The sequence below is a fragment of the Neolamprologus multifasciatus genome, chromosome 20, assembly GCF_963576455.1.
Source record: "Neolamprologus multifasciatus chromosome 20, fNeoMul1.2, whole genome shotgun sequence".
Taxonomy (NCBI): domain Eukaryota; kingdom Metazoa; phylum Chordata; class Actinopteri; order Cichliformes; family Cichlidae; genus Neolamprologus; species Neolamprologus multifasciatus.
Window position 1 is genome coordinate 23,750,925 of NC_140458.1, and position 18,998 is coordinate 23,769,922.

At 39.3% G+C, this 18,998-nt stretch overlaps 1 protein-coding gene across 6 annotated transcripts in view; it reads right to left on the reverse strand.

Moving 5' to 3' along the window:
• Nucleotides 1-18,998, reverse strand: part of LOC146494957 (MICOS complex subunit mic25a-like) — an 81,004-nt gene that overhangs the window by 27,702 nt on the left and 34,304 nt on the right. For 3 of the 6 annotated variants that reach the window (XM_085145300.1, XM_085145295.1, XM_085145296.1), the window contains one exon: nucleotides 9,597-9,667. In XM_085145300.1, coding sequence (XP_085001426.1) covers nucleotides 9,597-9,667 — 71 coding nt within the window. The other 3 variants (XM_085145299.1, XM_085145298.1, XM_085145297.1) reach the window with 3 other exon arrangements.

The window sequence follows — 18,998 nt, forward strand, 5'->3', positions numbered from 1 at the left end:
AAAACATAACCTTCTTGGTAGCGGTAACAAAAAATGATCACATCACTGACATATTTGGCAAAAGCGGGGGAAATGCACCAGTGCAGCAGCGAGGATTCTGGTCTATCACAAACTTCCATCCGCAGAAGGATCCCCCAAGCAATTAGAAGCTTTCATGTTCTCTTCTTATTTCCTCTGGATGTGGAGGAGAGAACAGGACTGAGCAGTCTTAACAACATTAGCTGCACTGAAAGCTGGCTGGACACGCTAAAAAAATTTTTTTTTTCGTGAAGGGTGATTAAATCAAGTTCAAGTTCAAATTTTATTCGCCACATGCAGTGGCAAGTTGCCCTGCAGTGGAATGAACCCGCCCCCCCGACATTACACACACAACAATCAGGGAAGCTTTATCATCTTTTAGGGACTCCTCCTGAACTTTTTGATCCCATCTCGTAACGCTGATCAACTATGGTTACACCATTAACAATTAAGACTGCATGAAGTTAGCAGTGCGTCCAACTTTAATCTCAGTTGTGTTATAGGAGGTTTAAAAAATAAACTCACTCTTTAAATTGGGACGTTTACATGTTACCCACTTCATAAACTGATGTGAATCAAACAGCAGAACTTCAATTCGGCAGCTTTGCAGCAGCTGTTTTGTTATACTGGACCTTTTGCATGACAGACACTTAAAGGATGGAGGATGAGAAATAACTGTGCTATGCAAATCACAAATATGCCATTTCCTCACTTAGAGGGGGGGAAAAGCAGTTGATGGTGCTTTCGGTGCGCCAGCACAACTACACTTTCCACGGCTTTCTCGTTGCTTTAGAAGTTCTTAAGTCTTCTTGAAAGTACTTCTCCTGACTCTCCACAGTTTTTCACCTTAGGGCTAAGATGAACATCTGTACCAATTTCAATTGTGTCCCCTGTCTATACCTGTAACAATACCAAACAACAAACTGTAGTGTTTAATTTTGAACACTTGTTTTACAGCTGTGTTCAAGTTCTGGGTTAAAGCTGTGGGTTAAAGATGTCTTTTTAATTTTATTTTGTCTCAGATCAGAACAAAAGAAACTCTTTTAAGAAAAAGTAGAAAAATTGGCAGTGAAGATAAGAAACAATTCACACCTAGACGTGCCAACCTGTTTGAACAACCTATGGGTTGTATGGTACGTGCTTCACTGCGAATCGTACAATTAGCGCTAAATCGTACTTAATTGAGTGGGCAGGATCATTCTGATCAAATACAGCAGAAAAGTGTGCTTTGAGAGATTGAATTAGCCGTGTTTAATTTGATATGTGGGCTGTATTATAATTTGTCTTTACCTGTCTATCTGTGTGATTGTTAACTACGACAGGCTTGCTGCCCGGGCGCCTCGCAGTAATGGATTCTGACTGATTGAAGCAGAGACAAGCGAGTTATGTACACCCACGCAGGTATAGACAGGCGCGTGCGCACACGTACACTGTAAACATCAAAGGGCTCCGTGCACGCACGCGCTTCGCTACATGCCAACACGTCGATCTCCGCACTGTGTCCCTGCTCGCTTTCTCCACGAGGAGCGTTTAACACCGGATTTAATTGAAAGCCAAATTAAAGACTCTTTTAGACTTTGACTCATGAAGAGAAGCTGACCCCATCGTTTCAATTACAGCATATCCATATCCACGCAAACACTTTATCATCAGGAAAAATATCATGGATGCGGCAACGGAGTTTATCTGAGCGCAGGTGATCGAGGTTAAAGAGAAAAACGAACAGAGATGAAGAGGAAAAAACAGAGAAAGTGAGATAGAGTGATGGATGGAATGAAGCATCAATTGGCTTTCTTTTAGAAGCCCATTTGAAGAAGATGACAGCCTATCAGATTACTCGGTTCCCCCCAAACAACCTCCAATGGTTTATATCTCCTGATTAATCGCTCTTCTTCCACTTTTCGCCTTCCCTCCAACTCTGTCTTCTTTCTTACTTTTTTCTCTCCCTCGCCCGCCCTCCTCCTCTTTTTTTTTCTTCTTTTTGGTCCCACCATTAACAACACAGAGTACAACACCAAAGCGTGCCATCTTTATCTCCCCCTCCGTTTGAGGCCGCCAAAGATAAGGAACTCTCCTTTAATTTGAAATAAATGGCCTTCATCAGGGAAGCCAAAGCCTCCTGATAGCGCTACGTGGTTTATTAAAGGCGCTTGAAGCAGAAAATTGGTTCAGCTGCAGCAAAAGCTAAAGCTCTGTCCACATGCTACACCAAATTGAAGGTGAGGTCTTAAATCAACAATATTAACTGAGCCGCTTACGAAAATAAATAAGAGGAGGAGAGTGAGTGGGGTGGGGAGTGGTGGGACTTCTTTCTTCTTCTTCTTCTTTTTTTTTTTTTAGCTGGAATGAGGTAAAGTGGCATCTCTGACAGCCCGCTGAGCCATGTATGGGGTTGTTGTTGTTCATTTTTGTGTGTGCGTGCTGCAGAACCACTCTAAATGCGAGTGGAAATAGCAATTTTTACATTTTTTTGGAGGAGGTGGTGTGGTGGGGTACTCCACGCATCTGTGAGCAGTAAATATGACAAAACATAAACAGTAAGATTAGTCGCTTAATTAATGGTGCTGCCCATTATTTTTAATCTCCGGCAGCGAAGGCGGAGGCGGGCAGAACACAGAGGCCTCAGACTTCTGGACCACGCAGCTTACCAAGACAAAGAGAGGGAGAGAAATGAAAGGGTGAGAAATTGGAAAACGGAAGAGACACGAAAACACACCAGTGACTACAAAAGCCTCCGGGAAAGCTACGAGACTGATAAGGAAGATGCTTTTATCGCCTCGAAACCGCGCTTCTCTCAGAGTTAAGAGTGATGTTTTTGTGTTTTTCCTTAATGGCTTTGGCTATACATATGAGGCACTGTTTGTCCTATACACCATTTTATTTCTATCCTGTCAACTACAAAGGTCTGGTATCTCTAATGTGTTTCAGGCAAGTAATTAGAAAATCGTGTTAACATCTCATACAAATAAGCACCCGAGGAGAGAGAAAAAAACAAAAGCGGAGAGAATCAAATGCTATGACGTAGTGTAGGAAGTCTGGAATACCTCGTGTGTGAGCAGACACATTGCTTTGTTATTCCAATAATAGCCTCCAACTACAATCATGCTCTTAACATGAGCTATATTTCAGAATTAAATTACAATAAATGCATTTTTTTTAATTAATTGGAATTAAGGCTGCTTTATTTGACAGCATCACAGGCACTGACCTGGAGGTTTTGTCAGCTATTTTTGTATATAGTGCTAAAAAAAAATCATAATTTATGTAAACAAAAGAAAATCCAAACAATGCTATAATGTTGCTATAATTTTTTTTTTTTTCATTTTAGAAAAAAATCAAACTTTACTTCTCATTGTGGCAGTGGTATGCAATGTGATGTCACAAAAAAACATCAAAACTATGTCTTTTCCCTGTCAGGCTCCGTAAACCAATCAAAATACCAAGATGGTGATGGTGTGATGAAATGTGTACAAGACAAAAACGTATGGAGCCAAACGCAGCACTCTCAAGATGTAAATAAACTTGAAAAAAACTTTAATGTTTCTTGGTCCAGGAAACTCACAAAGCCCAATTTTTAAAAGCTAACAGGGCACCAAGCCAAGGAATCCAAACTTCCAGAACATACCTGAGGAAAAAAAGGCAAAGCAGAGGAAGGGGAACGCATGCAAACAACAACGCAACACAGGACAAAGGAATACTGGCAAAATATACAAGAGGTAATGAGGGAAGAGGAGACCGGTGGGGAACAAAGCTTAAGATAATTAACATAACGAGAGGTGGGAGGGAGGGTGAAAATCAACACATGCACAGGGAACAACAGTTACCAACATAAAAGATCTAAACAAGCTTGACGCAGGAGAAGACAAAAGAGAAGAGAGGGATGAGACTGATGCAAGGAACAAACTTAAGATAACCAAGATGTGTAAACCCAAGTAAAAAACAAAATAAAACAGAAACTCTATTAATAGTAAAATAAATACTGACCAAAATTCTAAAAGAAAGAAAAACTGAAACATAAATCAAAAAGCATGATGTACTCAAAACCTCAAACTCCTGGGTCCAACAGCAAACGGTGAAAAAGCAAAACAAGTCCATAAATTAATGGCTGATCTAATATCTGCTAATGTAAACAAAGGAGGCAATGTGTTGACCAAGAGCTCTACAGCAGTCTAATCTTTAAAAACTAAAGTCTAATTAGCTTTAAACCAGAATCAAAACTCTGTCTCCCAATAAGTGGAAAGTGCTAACATCAGAGAGGTTCCCCTATGACAGCAACAACAGAAGGTAAACAAGTTATCAGGTAATGACATTTTGGCACACTGGAAGTTCTGAATCACTCCGACTACTCTAATGTTAGTGGTTTGATTAATACTGACATGGTGGTGGAAAAAAAGACGATAATAAGAAAAAGAGATAGGGCAGGACAGGTGAAGAGGAAAACAGCAACAGAGAAAGGGTTGCCTCTTATCTCTAGCTTGTAGCTTGTAGGCACCTGCTCCCTGACAGCTTTTCAATTGACTCAGGGCACATATGCCCTTCCCCCCTATCTTGTTTCTCTACACTCCTTCACTCATCCTCTCCCATCTCGCCTATTCCCTCACAACCGTAACCCAGAAGAGAGGGTCCACTATATAGTAGTGCTCAGACTTCACTTTGTCTCTCGCAAACACTGAAGTTAAAGGACTCCCTCTCACTTTTGTCAGTCCTTTAACAATGCTGCACACATCATTTCACTTAGCTTTCCACAGTGGCTCTGATGACTGTAATGCAAAAGATTTCCATAAAAATGTATACTGTAAAAAATCCGTGTGTGTCCATCTGGAAAACGTGCATAATAGAAATAAAGATGAATGCTCCTACTCCGGCCCAGCTATCTTCTAGTTTTAAAATAAAAACCATATATTGTGTAGTAATTCATTTATGCCTGTTCTTGTTTTTGTAAACTGTCATCCTATTTTTTTAATCACCAATTTTAAGTTGTACTTAAACTAATAAACGTCTCATTTTAATACTATTTTGTTGTTTTGTTAAACATTATACTCCAAAGGAAACTGGGCAAAAAATAAATAAACAATCGACTGAACAACATCATTTCTCATTCTTCACTAGAAACGGCAACTTCTCAAATCCATTCATACACGAATGTGAATCCAGTCTGCTATACCAGAGTGAACTGCACAAATATCCAAAGAAACAAAGATTATAGCTGGGTGTACAGTCATTGCCTGCTTGTTGTGGGACATAGTAGTGAATTTAGTTTTTCGATCACAGGCGGTAGAAAACTGTGGATCTGTGTGAAGGACAAATCTGTTAAAATTCTGACTGCAGCAAAAAAGATTCTGCTATCGGGAAATACTGAAAGTAACAGGTGATATGATTTTCCATTGCAGCTGCACCCTAACTAACCAATAATTTGCTGATCACAAATAAATACAGTCTGCAGCAGGCAGCTGCCTAAAGGTTGTTTAAGGTATCTAAGATAGAGAAAACAAGAATATACAAAATGCAGCAAGCTTATATGTATGGTGCAGATCCATCTGTAGCTGATGCGGGGCTGATTTGTACACCCAATCTTACACCTAATCTTCATAACTTTATTTGACAGCATTTCTATTCAAATTCAGGTTGCTATAAATCTGTTTGCAATCCAGACTTGTATTTGATTGGCTTTTCTCTCACAGCACAGCAACAATTGCGAACTAGGCTGCTTATCTATCTGGACTCAACTCGTCAGCTTTATGACTGAGTGATCTCTGTTGACTGGTACGTTCTGACACATGTTGGAAGAATTTGACAAAGGGTGGCTATTAAGACTAGTTGGACTAACCACTGTAACAGACAGCTGGCCTTGTTAAAACACCTTGGATTATTGACCCGAGTGATCTGATGTGGGTATACAGTATATCTTGCCTGTCTCCATTTTACTCCCATTCGAATACTCTGAAGAGGAGGGCGTTGTCATCACAATGTCTCTTTCACTCCAATTCTACTGCCAACGTGTGAAAAACCTGTCAATTTAGAAGAAGAGTTTTATATTTGCTAAGTGGATATCAGAAACTACATCAATCTCTTTGTTTCAGAACAACAACGTTCTTTATGAAACTAAAGACACGCACAGCCACAGGACATCGATATGAGACATCATTTATTTAAACAGCTGGAAAACAGAGAGGCCACATGTGGTGCACTACTCATAAAACTGAGCTGCTCTGAACTACTGCAGAAATCTGTTTTAGATTGAGAGCCATTGACTGACTCTTCTAACAAGACCCTACCTTAGTTTATCTCTCACTGTCTGTAATCCCACTCTAGGAGAGTAAATAACCTGCCAGCACTTCAGTTTTAGGCTTGTGAAACTGATGGCTCTTCAAAGCAAACTGCAAAATTGTGCAGCACTGTTAACCAACATGTAGGAAACTGAAAAGGGGGAAGGTAGGAGGCTGGGGGCCTCTTGGACGGGGTTGGCAAAAATTAACAGCTTATTTTTATAACATTTGCTTATTTTGTGACAATTTGACTGATAAACCACACAAGCCTACGTCCTACTACAGATATCAACATCACAGCCCATTTCACCAACTACTGAAACTGTATTTGGACAAAACTTATAACAGTAAAAGCAAAATAGAGGTCTTTCATCAAATGTACGAACCATATATATAGTAATTTGTATCAACATGACATATGTGGTTGCCTGGTTAGTGGAAGGACAGACAACAGCATCCAAGACAGTACATGATAGTTCTCTTTGTGTGTTAGGCGCGGGCAGATACACTTAAACATCTGGGCTAAACAAACAGTCCTTCACAGGAATCTGCCAAAGGTACCGCAATGTGTTATTAATAAAGGCTGCAGACCTTCTGCCTCTTTCTTTGCCCCTCCCTGGTGTACCATGTACACTGAACTGTCTGACAGATGTCAATGATAACAATGCAATCTGGGGTAATTCCTGTAGCCACGTCTCTGTGAAACACCAGTGCACTCACAGAAGTAGGCTTTTTTTTCTCCATCAGTCTCTGTTGTCTGGATCCGTTTCTTTATACACACCATGTATCTCCGTGTCAACCCCTGATTTCTGCGGGAATTCCAATTTGTCTGGACTGTCATGAAACAATAGTGGAATGAAAAGTGGAAATAACCTGGTTAAAATACGTATGTACAGACTTGCAAGTGTTGTATGTTTTTCTGATTTACAGTACTTAACAATTGCTGGCTACTTGAACTGTAGGTATCTGTGATAAGTAGTAGCAGATGAAATGGTAAGCTATAATCAAAATGTGAACTATGCTTGAAAAATCTTTCTCATTACATAATCTGGAATGCAGTGAACTTCTAGAAAATAAAGGGGGGGAAAGTAATTTGTAATTGGAAGGCCTGAAGAGTTGGACAAAGAAGGCAAAGCAATGAAAGGCAAGGAATGATAGGAAAGTTACTGAAGCTGCTCTATTATGCTCCATTGAGTTTGACATTTTAGAGTGCTACAGGTTGCAGAATTTCTTACTCTCTTCATCTTCTTTTTCCTTTCTCACACACACACACACACACACACACACACACAGAGCATGGTGACACATTGGCCCTGTGCTCTTTGGCTTCCTCAAGCCCCAGAGTGCTGCCAGCCAAAGCCAAGGATTAAACTGTGGATTAAACGCATCCCACACATACCAGCAGGCATAAACACGTGCTTATACAAAGCACAGAATAACACGGACAGTGGAGCTTGGGCGGTTTACGAGTCACCCACATCTTATTTTACAGTAGCTTTGTTCTACTCCTCAGCACTCAGAAACTTCCCTCGGATAGTTTTGAAAACTAAGGTCTGCCTGAAGTTTAATATAAAATATAAAAGACGTTTCTCTCAATTCCACTGTTGGAAGATTTCTGCACAGTCTTCTTATGTCAGTTAAATCAGACTATCGATGGGTATAAAGCAGTGCACTAGTACAAATTTTCAATTTTGTGTTAGGGTAAGATTTTCATAAACATTACACATGACTGTTAGTTTCTTTGGGTGCTTTTAAACAATACTGTTTAGTCAATATAAAGTGAATAAATACATTTTCCTCATTGTTACAGTTAATTTATGTGGTCTGAATACAGTATTTGTCCCTTTTTGGGTACAACCACACACACACACACATTAGGTAGATAAAGCACCTGTTCTGACAGAAAAAAATAACCCACCGTCAGTGTGACATGAGCTCCTGCAGTTGATAGCTAGTTCAAGTTGATAGCTTCCAAAATACAAATCGAGCTTGTGCAAAGCCTTCCTGTTGTGTTTACTCACCTCCACTCAACACATATGTAAAGCCAAGGTTAAAAGATTTTGGAACTAACAGCAGATAACCCCCCATAATCTAAAATAACACGGTGAACAATAAGTTCAACAAGATTTAGACAAAACACCTCCAAGCAAGCTTGTTAAATAATGCAAGGAGCAGGAATAAAAGATTAGGCAGGATACGGCCAATTCTTTTATTTCAACCATCTAAGGGAAAGGATGTTTGGATTTGTTTTTTGTTTTTTAAAGAGAGATTTGTGAACTGATTCTGACAGGCATGTATAACAAACAATTGTCCTTTTTTAAATTTTTAAATTATTATATAGGTAATAATGCTGGTTTCAGATGGCTGAACAGGCCAGGTAGTTTCCTAATACAGTTCCCAAGTGGACTAATAGCCTGGGTCTGAACTGAGCACTGCAGAATATGTTTGTACACCCAAGTTGTTCAGTTTTTGAGTTTTGCTAAACCATCTTCTGTCAGTGAGTTGGCCAATGGCTGTCCTGCTTCACAGTGCTCGACGTCCTCATTCAGTTCCCATGTTCTGTGGCCATCAGACCGACTGCGCCCAGTTTCTTTCTGGTCCTGTGTTTGTCACAGTCGCTCCCTGAATTTCTTTGTTTTTTCCTGCTTTTGTTAATAAAAATTGCTGTTCAGTGAATCTGAATTTTGAACTACCAGCTAGCTGTACTGAGAGCATTCGGCCTTTAACAGCAAACTCACTTCTGGCTTCTAATGCAAATGGCACCTGAGACGACACACCCCCCCCTTAAAAAAAGTGAAAAAAGAAAAACTGATTTCAGCAGCAACGATTAACTACCTTTTCCCAGCTGCGGTTCATTAAAAGTTCACTATGAGAAGTGAAGATGAGGAAATAAGGTATCGTTAGATGCAGCTTAATCAAAGCAGCCAATTAAAACATTTATCACATTTTCAGTTTGCTCTAGGGTAAGAATGTAACTGGTTAAACAATAAGAAAAAAATATTACAATCTATTGCCATTAATTACTCAACTGTGTGCATGGATAAGTGTGAGTCACAGTGTGTATGAGTGTGGGGATGGGTGTGTGTGTGAGGCTCCAGGAATCATATCTCCTCATTTTTGGACTCCAGATAAACGTGTGCCTGTGTGTATTTGCGTGGTTATCTTTGTGAGTTATGACATTTTAACAGGTCTTCATTTTCCGACACCAGAGAGCAGAGAATGAGCCTCGACCTTAGCGCGAGGGTTAAAATCAGGTCGAGGTTAGGGTTACGGTATAAGATGTGCGGGTGTGCGAGTGTTTGTGCGTCTCACCTGACATTTTCTTCCGTCTTGGAGGCAGCTTGGTGGAACTGTTCTTTGCTTTGTTGATACCTTTCCAAATTCTAAAGACACGCACACCAAAAACAACACAGGAAAAAACAGCATTAGTAAAAGGTGTGATTTTGCAGCGTTAATGTGTGTGTTTGTGTGCCTTTGTGACTGTAGTATTGTAAGTAGGGCTTATAAAATGCTGATATATACATCCCTGGGACCGTTCAAGATACCTTTCTGTAACTGTGCCCTCTGATAACTAAGATCTGGCAAATGCAGAAAGAGATGTATAATGTATTATTTAGAAAGTATATGTTTGACTTTAAAAGAAACACTATTAAGCAATATGAAGGACTCGAAAGCTTAGCATGAAGATAAAAGCAAGTGTTTGTGCTAAGCTAAGCTAACAGGCTCAACTATATTATAAGCAGTATATCTGATTTTTTGCTGCACTGTGAGCATAGACACAACAAACAACTATATATCATAATTTTCCCGAATTTAAGCTTTGCTATTTCATTAAAATAGCCGCTCTGTTCCTAAGTCATATTTAATTGGTTATCACTTCAGACTGTGCCCATATCTGACTGAATAATAACATTTCTGATCGTCATTTGTCCATCACTGATTTAGGACCCTTTATAACTTTCAGGATTTTCCTTCCAAGTTCAAACTTAGGAGTCTGACTTCCATTAGATAACATTACCTTCACATATAGGACCTCTTTTTTTGTGATTCCAGCCTCTTTAAGTGGAACTAAAGCCTAGCAGTGATGAGCTGCATTACTCATACATTTTTCAAGAAATCGTGATTTCTGATTTCGCAGCTTGCCTGGTGAGTACCAAAACCCAGGCAAGCAGACAGTGGTATTATAACAAAACAAGCAGCTAATCCACAACAACTGCAGCCTCTCCTCTGCTGATCCTCCCAGCTTAGGCCTTCCAGCACCCTGTATCCCCTACAAATATTTACCCAGCAAGCTGTACCAGCTTTGGAAGGAAGCATGGAAGGGAAGAAATTGAGAAAAGGCAAGAAAGAAGGTAAGACAAGAATAAAGAAAGAGAAGCAGCAGAAGGCATGAAGGTAAGTAGCAGGAAATAAAGAGGGGAGAAATCATTTGGCCTGACATTTATTTAGTACAGAGTTGGGCACAGCATGATCATACAGTCATGTGAAAAACTATAGGAATAACCACAGGAATTAAGAGGGTAAGAAGCAATCAGCTGCCGCTAATCAAATGTACCTCATCAGTTTATCATCAGTGAGTATAAGCGCCTCTAAAAAACTTCAATAAAAATTCAAGTATATCTATCACTATCTTCAGCATAAATGGATAAAAATATATATTTAAAGTGTACAGAAACATGCTTATTTCAAAGCAATCAATGGCACTTCTTGTGACCGAAGCAAGAAACACAGCGTTGTTGGCCTGGCATAGTAGCCCTGTGTTTCAGTGTAGCATCTTGAATCACAGGCAGCAGGTTTATCAACATATCCGTACTGCTGCGTCAGATGGCTGCAAGGATTTAATGAACTACAGGAGAGATTTTCCCCTTTCAGCATAAAGTAGCTGTGGACAGCTAACACGCTAAGAAGGTATTATCATTATGCGATTTCTAAGGATCAGTTCAAAGTCTCTCATTTTTGTAACTAATCTGATGTTAGCATTGTGTTGCGCTGTAAGAAATTGTAATCATTTGTGTCCCTGTTGTCAAAAGACACCCTGCAGCAAAATTCAAGTATTCACCTGGACCATGGTATAAAGGGAGAGTTATTTTCCAGCACCTGCTTTTCTTTTTTCTTACACCAGTGCTTAACCGTCATCATTCTCCTTCCTTCTCATTACCATCCTTCCTCCACTCCATTTTTTCTTCCACTTTTAAACATGTGTTTTCCCCTCCTTCCACAGATTACGCATAATATTGGAGTTACTTTCCACCATTCATCATTCCTTCATTATCATCGGTGATTAACTCACACATACTGTTTAACTGTGCTTGCCAAGATGACGTGATGACATGACACTAGCTGCAAAGCAATCCACCAATTTTGCATAAGTTGAAAGCAAAATTCTCAAACACTGGTTGCACTATTCAGAACTTTAGTCCAAGACTATGTCAAAATCCATTTATACTGAACCATAATTGACCCCACCCTATTATTTTTACCTTTATATTTCAACTTAATTCTAACCAGCTATAAAGCGTGTATTAGCTTCTATCAACTGGTTAGACTGAGCAACAGATTTCTGTTTGTATTTCCATTAATTTTGAACCAAAATCCAGAATTGAAAGGATTTAAGAAAAAAAAAACAACAACAAACAAATCAAAAATGAATAAACTGTGAAGTTTATAACAAACGTATAGTAAGTAGAATATGTGTCCTAACAAGCGATACCACTGACAGTTTCCACAAGGTGATTTTCGCAGCTATAACAGGAAGACAGGCCATGATCAGTTTAAAATAAAATAAAACATTTTACAGGTTAAACTGCTCACTGTATGCACACTGTAGTCAAAGGTGGGGGGGGGGGGGGGGGGGGGGAAGGACCAGAGAACATGAGCTTATTGTTTCTTACACTTTAACCTCCTCGTTGATTCTAACAAGACAATTACAATAAAAAGAAAAGAAACCATCATGTTGTATTCAGTAAGAGTTGAAATTAGTCAATGAGGGCTTAAACTCATAAAAATGCAGGGCAACCATGGTTCAGGGGGTTGGGAAGCTCATCTTGTAACTGGAAGGTTACCGGTTCGATCTCCTGCTCTGTCTGTCTTGGTCATTGTGTCCTTGGGCAAGACACTTTACCTACCACCTACTGGTGTTGGCCAGAGTGGCCGATGGTGCAATATGGCAGCCTCGCTTCTGTCAGTCTGCCCCAGGGCAGCTGTGGCTACAACTGTAGCTTGCTTCTACCAGTGTGTGAATGTGAGAGTGAATGAATAGTGGAATTGAAAAGCGTTTTGAGGGTCTCGAAAAGCGCTATATAAATGCAATCCATTATTATTATTATTATTATTATTATTATTATTATTATTATTTATTTATTTATTTATTTATTTTTTGCAAATAATGTTTATGTTAACTACACAACTGAGAACAGAAATGTATTCAATAAAAACTGTTTGTGTTCATCATTTAAAAAAATGTCCAAGTAAATTAAATTAAACTGTAATTGCTTCATTAAACAAAGTCCCTTTGCAGTACAGCAGACTAATACATTAAAGTGTGAATATGTTGATTTCAAAGTCTGATGCTTGAGATCCATTATTATTATTAAATAAAGTCTAAAGTTATTCCACACTGGCTTTACTTCAGACGTGGAAATTATATCCATATGGAATCTATACCAGGAAGTACTGCATGGTACATCCATTCGTGTTATTTAACTGGAGGTTGGCAAACAATTTACTTTAGTATATGTGCATTACTGCCACATATATTAAGTGGTAGCTGACATTAAAACAAAATCCTGGTAAAAAAACAACAAACTTCATGCAACTCTGATCAACTATTGTTAAAATGTTCAAAATGAGTTTTCATTTTCATGATATCCAAGTATTTAAGTCAAGTATTTTTTCAAGAACCAAAAAACTGGAGCAATCAACGTAAAATGTTTCACAGACTGACAGGATTAGACACAGCTAAATCTGCGTCATTCAGTTTTAAGGGATTTGGCTACAACTAACAGGCCACCTGAAGCTTTAATTGCCATTTACCCTTTTTTCTGCCCCACTGGTTGCTCATTATGTTCACTTGCTCTCTGCCCTGTACACCATTCAACCCAGCAACCTTTTGTCAGCTTTTCTTCTATACTTCAGCCTGAATAGCTGGCCTCAAAATCGCACCAATGCTGCAGTTTATTAAAGCATCTCTTCCTTTTTTTTGTGCATCTTTTCCATCTAAACTGCGTTGGCAAAAATGTCGGCTGTGTATAGAATTGAGGAGAACACACACATATGCATGGCACAGGGATAAAAATAATAAATAACAGTGGTGAGCCAACAGGCTTGTTAGCTGTGAAAGGTGGCAACAGCTGTACTTTACTGTCATCAGTCCAAACAGATTTGTGCTTCTCTGCTGATGATGATTGCAGCCATTTTCCCCAGCTGTCTACACATGTTTACAACTACCCCCGTAACTATGGGAACATATTTCTTAAATTTGGTGGTTTGGGAACACTGAAGTCAAACGCAGTTATGTAGATGCTTTTTCTTTCTATACCAGGAGATATCACAAACACTGATCCAGAAGTAGGTGGCAAAATTACTCTTCACACGCACTCACAACACACACCCTTTGATCCACCTGTAAAACAAGCAGTCTTTTAACCCACACACACTCCCACTTCATGTTACACTGATCTGAGAGCAGCAGCAGCATTCACTGAACAACACAAAATAATCTTTAATGGTTTCACACCATTAACCCTGGACTATGTGTGGGCCTACATGACATTTTCTTTATATGCACATGTATGTGTGACCTATATCTTTAAATAAATATATTTTGTCATCTATGTGGGAACAGAACAGGTTTGCATTCAGTGGATTCAGAGTGGGTCTCCTGGTCAGCACAAACACCAAAAGTAATAAGTTTCTAATATTGAGAATGCACTTGAAGCAAACCATCTCTTGCTGTTTTCTCTATGTGAGTAAGGGCAATGTTTGGGAATGATTTGTACTTCTTTCAACTGCTCAGATTCTAATGGCTCAGTCACACTAGAGTAAAAACATCAAGGCAACCTCTATGCAAGCAGGAGGGGAAAATAAATGAATTCAACCACTTACACGTAGAACCGCTGAGCATGTAAATTTGATCGCATAGAATTTAATGTAAAACAAACAACAAAGGTAGCAAGCCAGCTTACCTAAGAACATATTGTTTATTTAGATATGTTTGCTATTGTGTGTTTGTGCTGCATCCTTTATTACAATCTGTATAATGAATTCTAATGTACATTTTAACTTTGCTACCTATAACAAAATAGTTTTAAAACATTGCAAAACTAAAAAAAAAAGCCCTATAGCGTACATACTTATTCGGTGAAATCTTACTTATACTGATAAAATTAACCTGATCTTCTTCATCACTGCTGCTGTTGTTGCATGACGAGGTCAAAATGATGGCAAGTTTGCTGCATACGGTCGGAATAATCTGGGTGGTCCCACAGTCTCGAAACTACCATTTCCCTAGTGTTATGCAGCTGTACAGCTACAGCTGTTTTAATAGCGGGATCATGTCACACAAAAGCTACAAATGTTAAATTCAGCTAAAATGTTGTCCAAAAACATTTAAAATATATGTATTAGATATTTTTTTTAATAATTGGGGATCGTGTTCTATTCCGTGTTATATCCTTGTGTAATTTACCACCTTCTCTGAATGGTTATATAACATAATACAGAATAAAAGCACAGCATGTAACATTTAGTCAACAACCAAAGCTTGCAAAACAAAAACAAAGAAAAGAAAAACATTTATTTGAATCATTTTTCTACTTTTTCAGTCTCACTATGCCTTCTTCTGGACACTGCATACTTGAATGTTGCTGGCTGGATTTAATGGTGTGTGTTTACCACAGTTATAGCAGTGCTCCTTTTGCTCAGGAAGAATAATGAGGCAACTGGAATGTTAACCACAACTCTGCAATGTTTAGTAACATTAACTCATTATGAAACTGCTATCTTCATCTCCAGATGGGTGCAGCCTCAGTGGAAATACTGCAAACAAGCTCAACTAATAAGCAGATCCGAAGCCCTCGCTGCCGCATATTGAGCAGACAGCTTTTCGCAGGATGAAAGCGTTAAAGTTCGACTTGGTTTACATAAGGCCCAGAGTGTATGTGTTTCCATAAGAAAGTGCAACACAGCAAAAAAGCGGAGGGTGTTTTTTTTTTTTTAATGCAGTACTCGAGGTCTGATCAGAACAGCAGCACGGCTCCATTGCGCTGGGATCACACATACAGTAAGCGTCAATGTGGGTGTATATGTATAAAGATCTATATGTTTACACCTGCATATGTGTGTGCTTATATTCCACCTGCTGTGGGGATATAAATCTGTCATGAAAATCTGTTATAAAAAATGTCTAGAAAAAAAGTTCTAATATTGTAAATTGATTTCATTAAGAAGGCAACGTTCATTGCTAGCATGACCAGCTAACACGTTAGATGTAGGGTGAATGAATCAAAGTCGATGTACTGACCTCTGAAATAATGAAAACACAGCAGTGTGTGTCTGTGTGCATGCCGTCCGAAATATTCTCCCGCCTCTGTTTGGCCAGGAATAAAGGTACTGCCTTTGGAATGATTTGGAGTGAAGCAGTGAGTGTGCGTTTAAGTGTGCAGATATTTCTGGTGCACTACATAGAGGCCCCTGCTGACAGCCTGTCAAGCAACCTGTCAGACTTGGAGGAGGATTATTATCTCCTTCTGTATGCTCTATTTCCACCAGCTTCAAACAATACTCCATACTGTGACAGAAGAGTGTGACAGAGAGTGCAAGACCACCAGTGAGAGAAATAGGAAGGGGGGAAATAAAGGAAGAATTAGGGAGATATTAAAAAGTGCTTGCAGAACTAACAAAAGATATGCTTCCACGGCAGATAAATGTTAGTATTGATTTTCTCAAATGAAAGACAGACGCACTTCAACCAGGTTATCCAGTTAAGTCGCTCCTGACATTGTCAAAATAGTGGCAAACGATTTTTCTTGAGCAATTCGTTAAGATGAAACAAGACTTTTAGGGTCAGTTAAAGTTCAAATACTATGTTTTGTGTCTTTAAAAGCAAAAGCAATAGCCTATAGTAAATATTTTAGCAATTTTTTTTCTTTGTCACCGAAAACTGAGACTAAGCTACATGTCAAACATTTTGTATTTGACAAATCCCTTTCCAGAGTATGTTCAAAGATATTAATAGTCATAACCATTGTGAGTGCTTGATCTTACACCACTCAGGTATTTGCAAATAACAAACAAATCCTTCTTTTAATTTCTCAGCACATATGAAATGCACATAAATGCATTAACATAAACCTAGCTAAGCTTTGCTTAACTCATCTTTATTCACATCTACTGAAAACTGAACATCAGGCATCAAGAACACTTTGACCAGTCTCTTATGTGACTGCTGGTGTAGTCTGCAAACACACTGAGCTTTCAGATAGACCCGTGAATTTACATATACTGCACACATCCACCTGAATATACAGTATGCATGCAAAACATCTCCCTCTTCCTTTGCCTGACGCACATACCCACACATTGAGGACTGTCTGTAAACATCCTAAGCTCTACAGTAAACACAGCTTGTGCCACCCGTATGCCAGCCTGCCACTCTTCTACTCCCTCTGCAAACCCAACCTGTTACTAATGAGACTAACACAAATAGCCAAGCATCTGACACCAAGACCTCTGTGTGTGGCTAATTCAAATATGTGTAGAGACTATTCATCAAGGTAATAAATGATTATTTAGGTTGACTGCGTTGGTAACGGAATACATATTTGTGCTGTGGTGGTTTAAGCCTGCTTGCGTTTGTCCTTCTGTTATTTAAACTAGACAGGAACACAATCGGGAAAAAGAAAGAAGAGAAAGAAAGAACTCTTTCTTGTCTTCAGCAAAGAGGCTAGCCAGAAAGAATTGGACTTCCTAAAAATCCCTAACTTCAGATTTAACCAAGCAGAATAAAGCCTTTTTTTTTTTTTTTATCAATTCCCAGAGTCAGAACCAGACATGGAGAAGCTGCATTCAGCTTTTATGCTCCATATATCCTGGAACAAACTCCCAGAAAGCCTCAGATCAGCTGAAACACTCTAGTTTTATTTAATTCCAGATTGAAGACTCACCTGTTCTCAGCTGCATTTGAATAAAGCACCAAATCCACACTGTTTTACTTTTAAGCTTAAATTTCAAAACTTACATTTTAACTACTGATTTTATCTACTGTTCCCACCCCCCCCCCCCCACCCCCATTTTAAATCATGCTTTTTATTTGTTTTTATTTTTTAATGTCTCTGTAAAGCACTTTGAATCACCTTGCTGTTGAATTGTGCTATATAAACAAACTTGCCTTGCCTATTGCCCAAGTCAGTAACTATCAGCTTATTGTGGCTTATGGCGCACTAAACATAACCTTTACTCACATGCATACAACCACACAAATGCTCACAAATCTTTAAAACTAAAGGATCACCTATTCCAAACTTGGAAAACAGAAAAGAAATCACAAATAAACAAAAGAAAATGTAACACAGCAGCAGAGTGGCTGTAAAGTGTCCACTCAGCCACAGGGGAATAATGACACTCCAATGTTACAGTTGTCCCATGTGGCTCTGTCTACTGCCACCACCCTGTCCCCGTCAAGCTTGAATTATCCATGGTAAACAGAACATAATACTTGGATTTTACACATAATGTCCTATAAAGGTCTTGTCAGTCTGAAGTACAGAGGAGTGCTTCTCCCAGAGAGACAGCGAAAAGGTCCTTTTGTGTGGTGCCCGGTGAGGCTGAGATTTAACTTGAAACACACCTCTTCTGCCTGGCAAATGTCAGACCGAAAGATGAAAGGCAACGCAAGGCTGTAAGGGCTCTCCGGAGATACTCAGGCTGACTCAAATTTGTTTCCTTTTTTTGAATCACATTTACAGATACACCGGTGGAGTGCTTCTGCTACACACTTTTTGTGCATTGAATTCCGCTGTATGAGTCAGGTTAAATCTACTGTAGATGCATTTGTTTGCTCACAAACCTGGGAGATCATTTATATGTCATAATGTTGCTGCTGAGTAAATATATGCATTCATGTGAATCATATCGTTGAATATGTCCACATAAAAGTGTGTTTCCACTTCGTGCTCATGCTTCAGCACATGATTTTCATAATGGCTCACTCACACTAGAGCAGACCTTCCCAAAGTGTGGGGCCCGCCCCCTAGGGGGGGCGCAGTACCATTGCAGGGGGGGCGCAGCATGAAAACGGAAAAAAAACAAAAAAACAAAAACCCAACGCTTGGACACTGCTAGCACGGGGCGCCCACACAAACGCAAAGCAGGAGATGAAGCATAGCTGAATATGTTTCCAAACCAACTTCATTCTAAGCCAAAGACTAGAAAATATGATGAAGCATATCTTCCCTTTGGTTTCACCTGCACAAGTGCCGAGGTAGGTCTCCCTGCAAAATTGGTTTTCCCTGCGTCGGGAGCAGCGCTGGGCTGTTTAAATCACGGGCAAACAGTATCCCACATTCTTGATTTTTAGTTCACAAACACCTGTTGTAATGACTAACTACTCCTGACATTTTAGAGATGTTAGCTCTTCATACAGTAAAGTTACAGTGGGATACAAATAATATCAGGCTGATCCTGATCCTGTCTAAATCACGGACAAACAGTATCCCA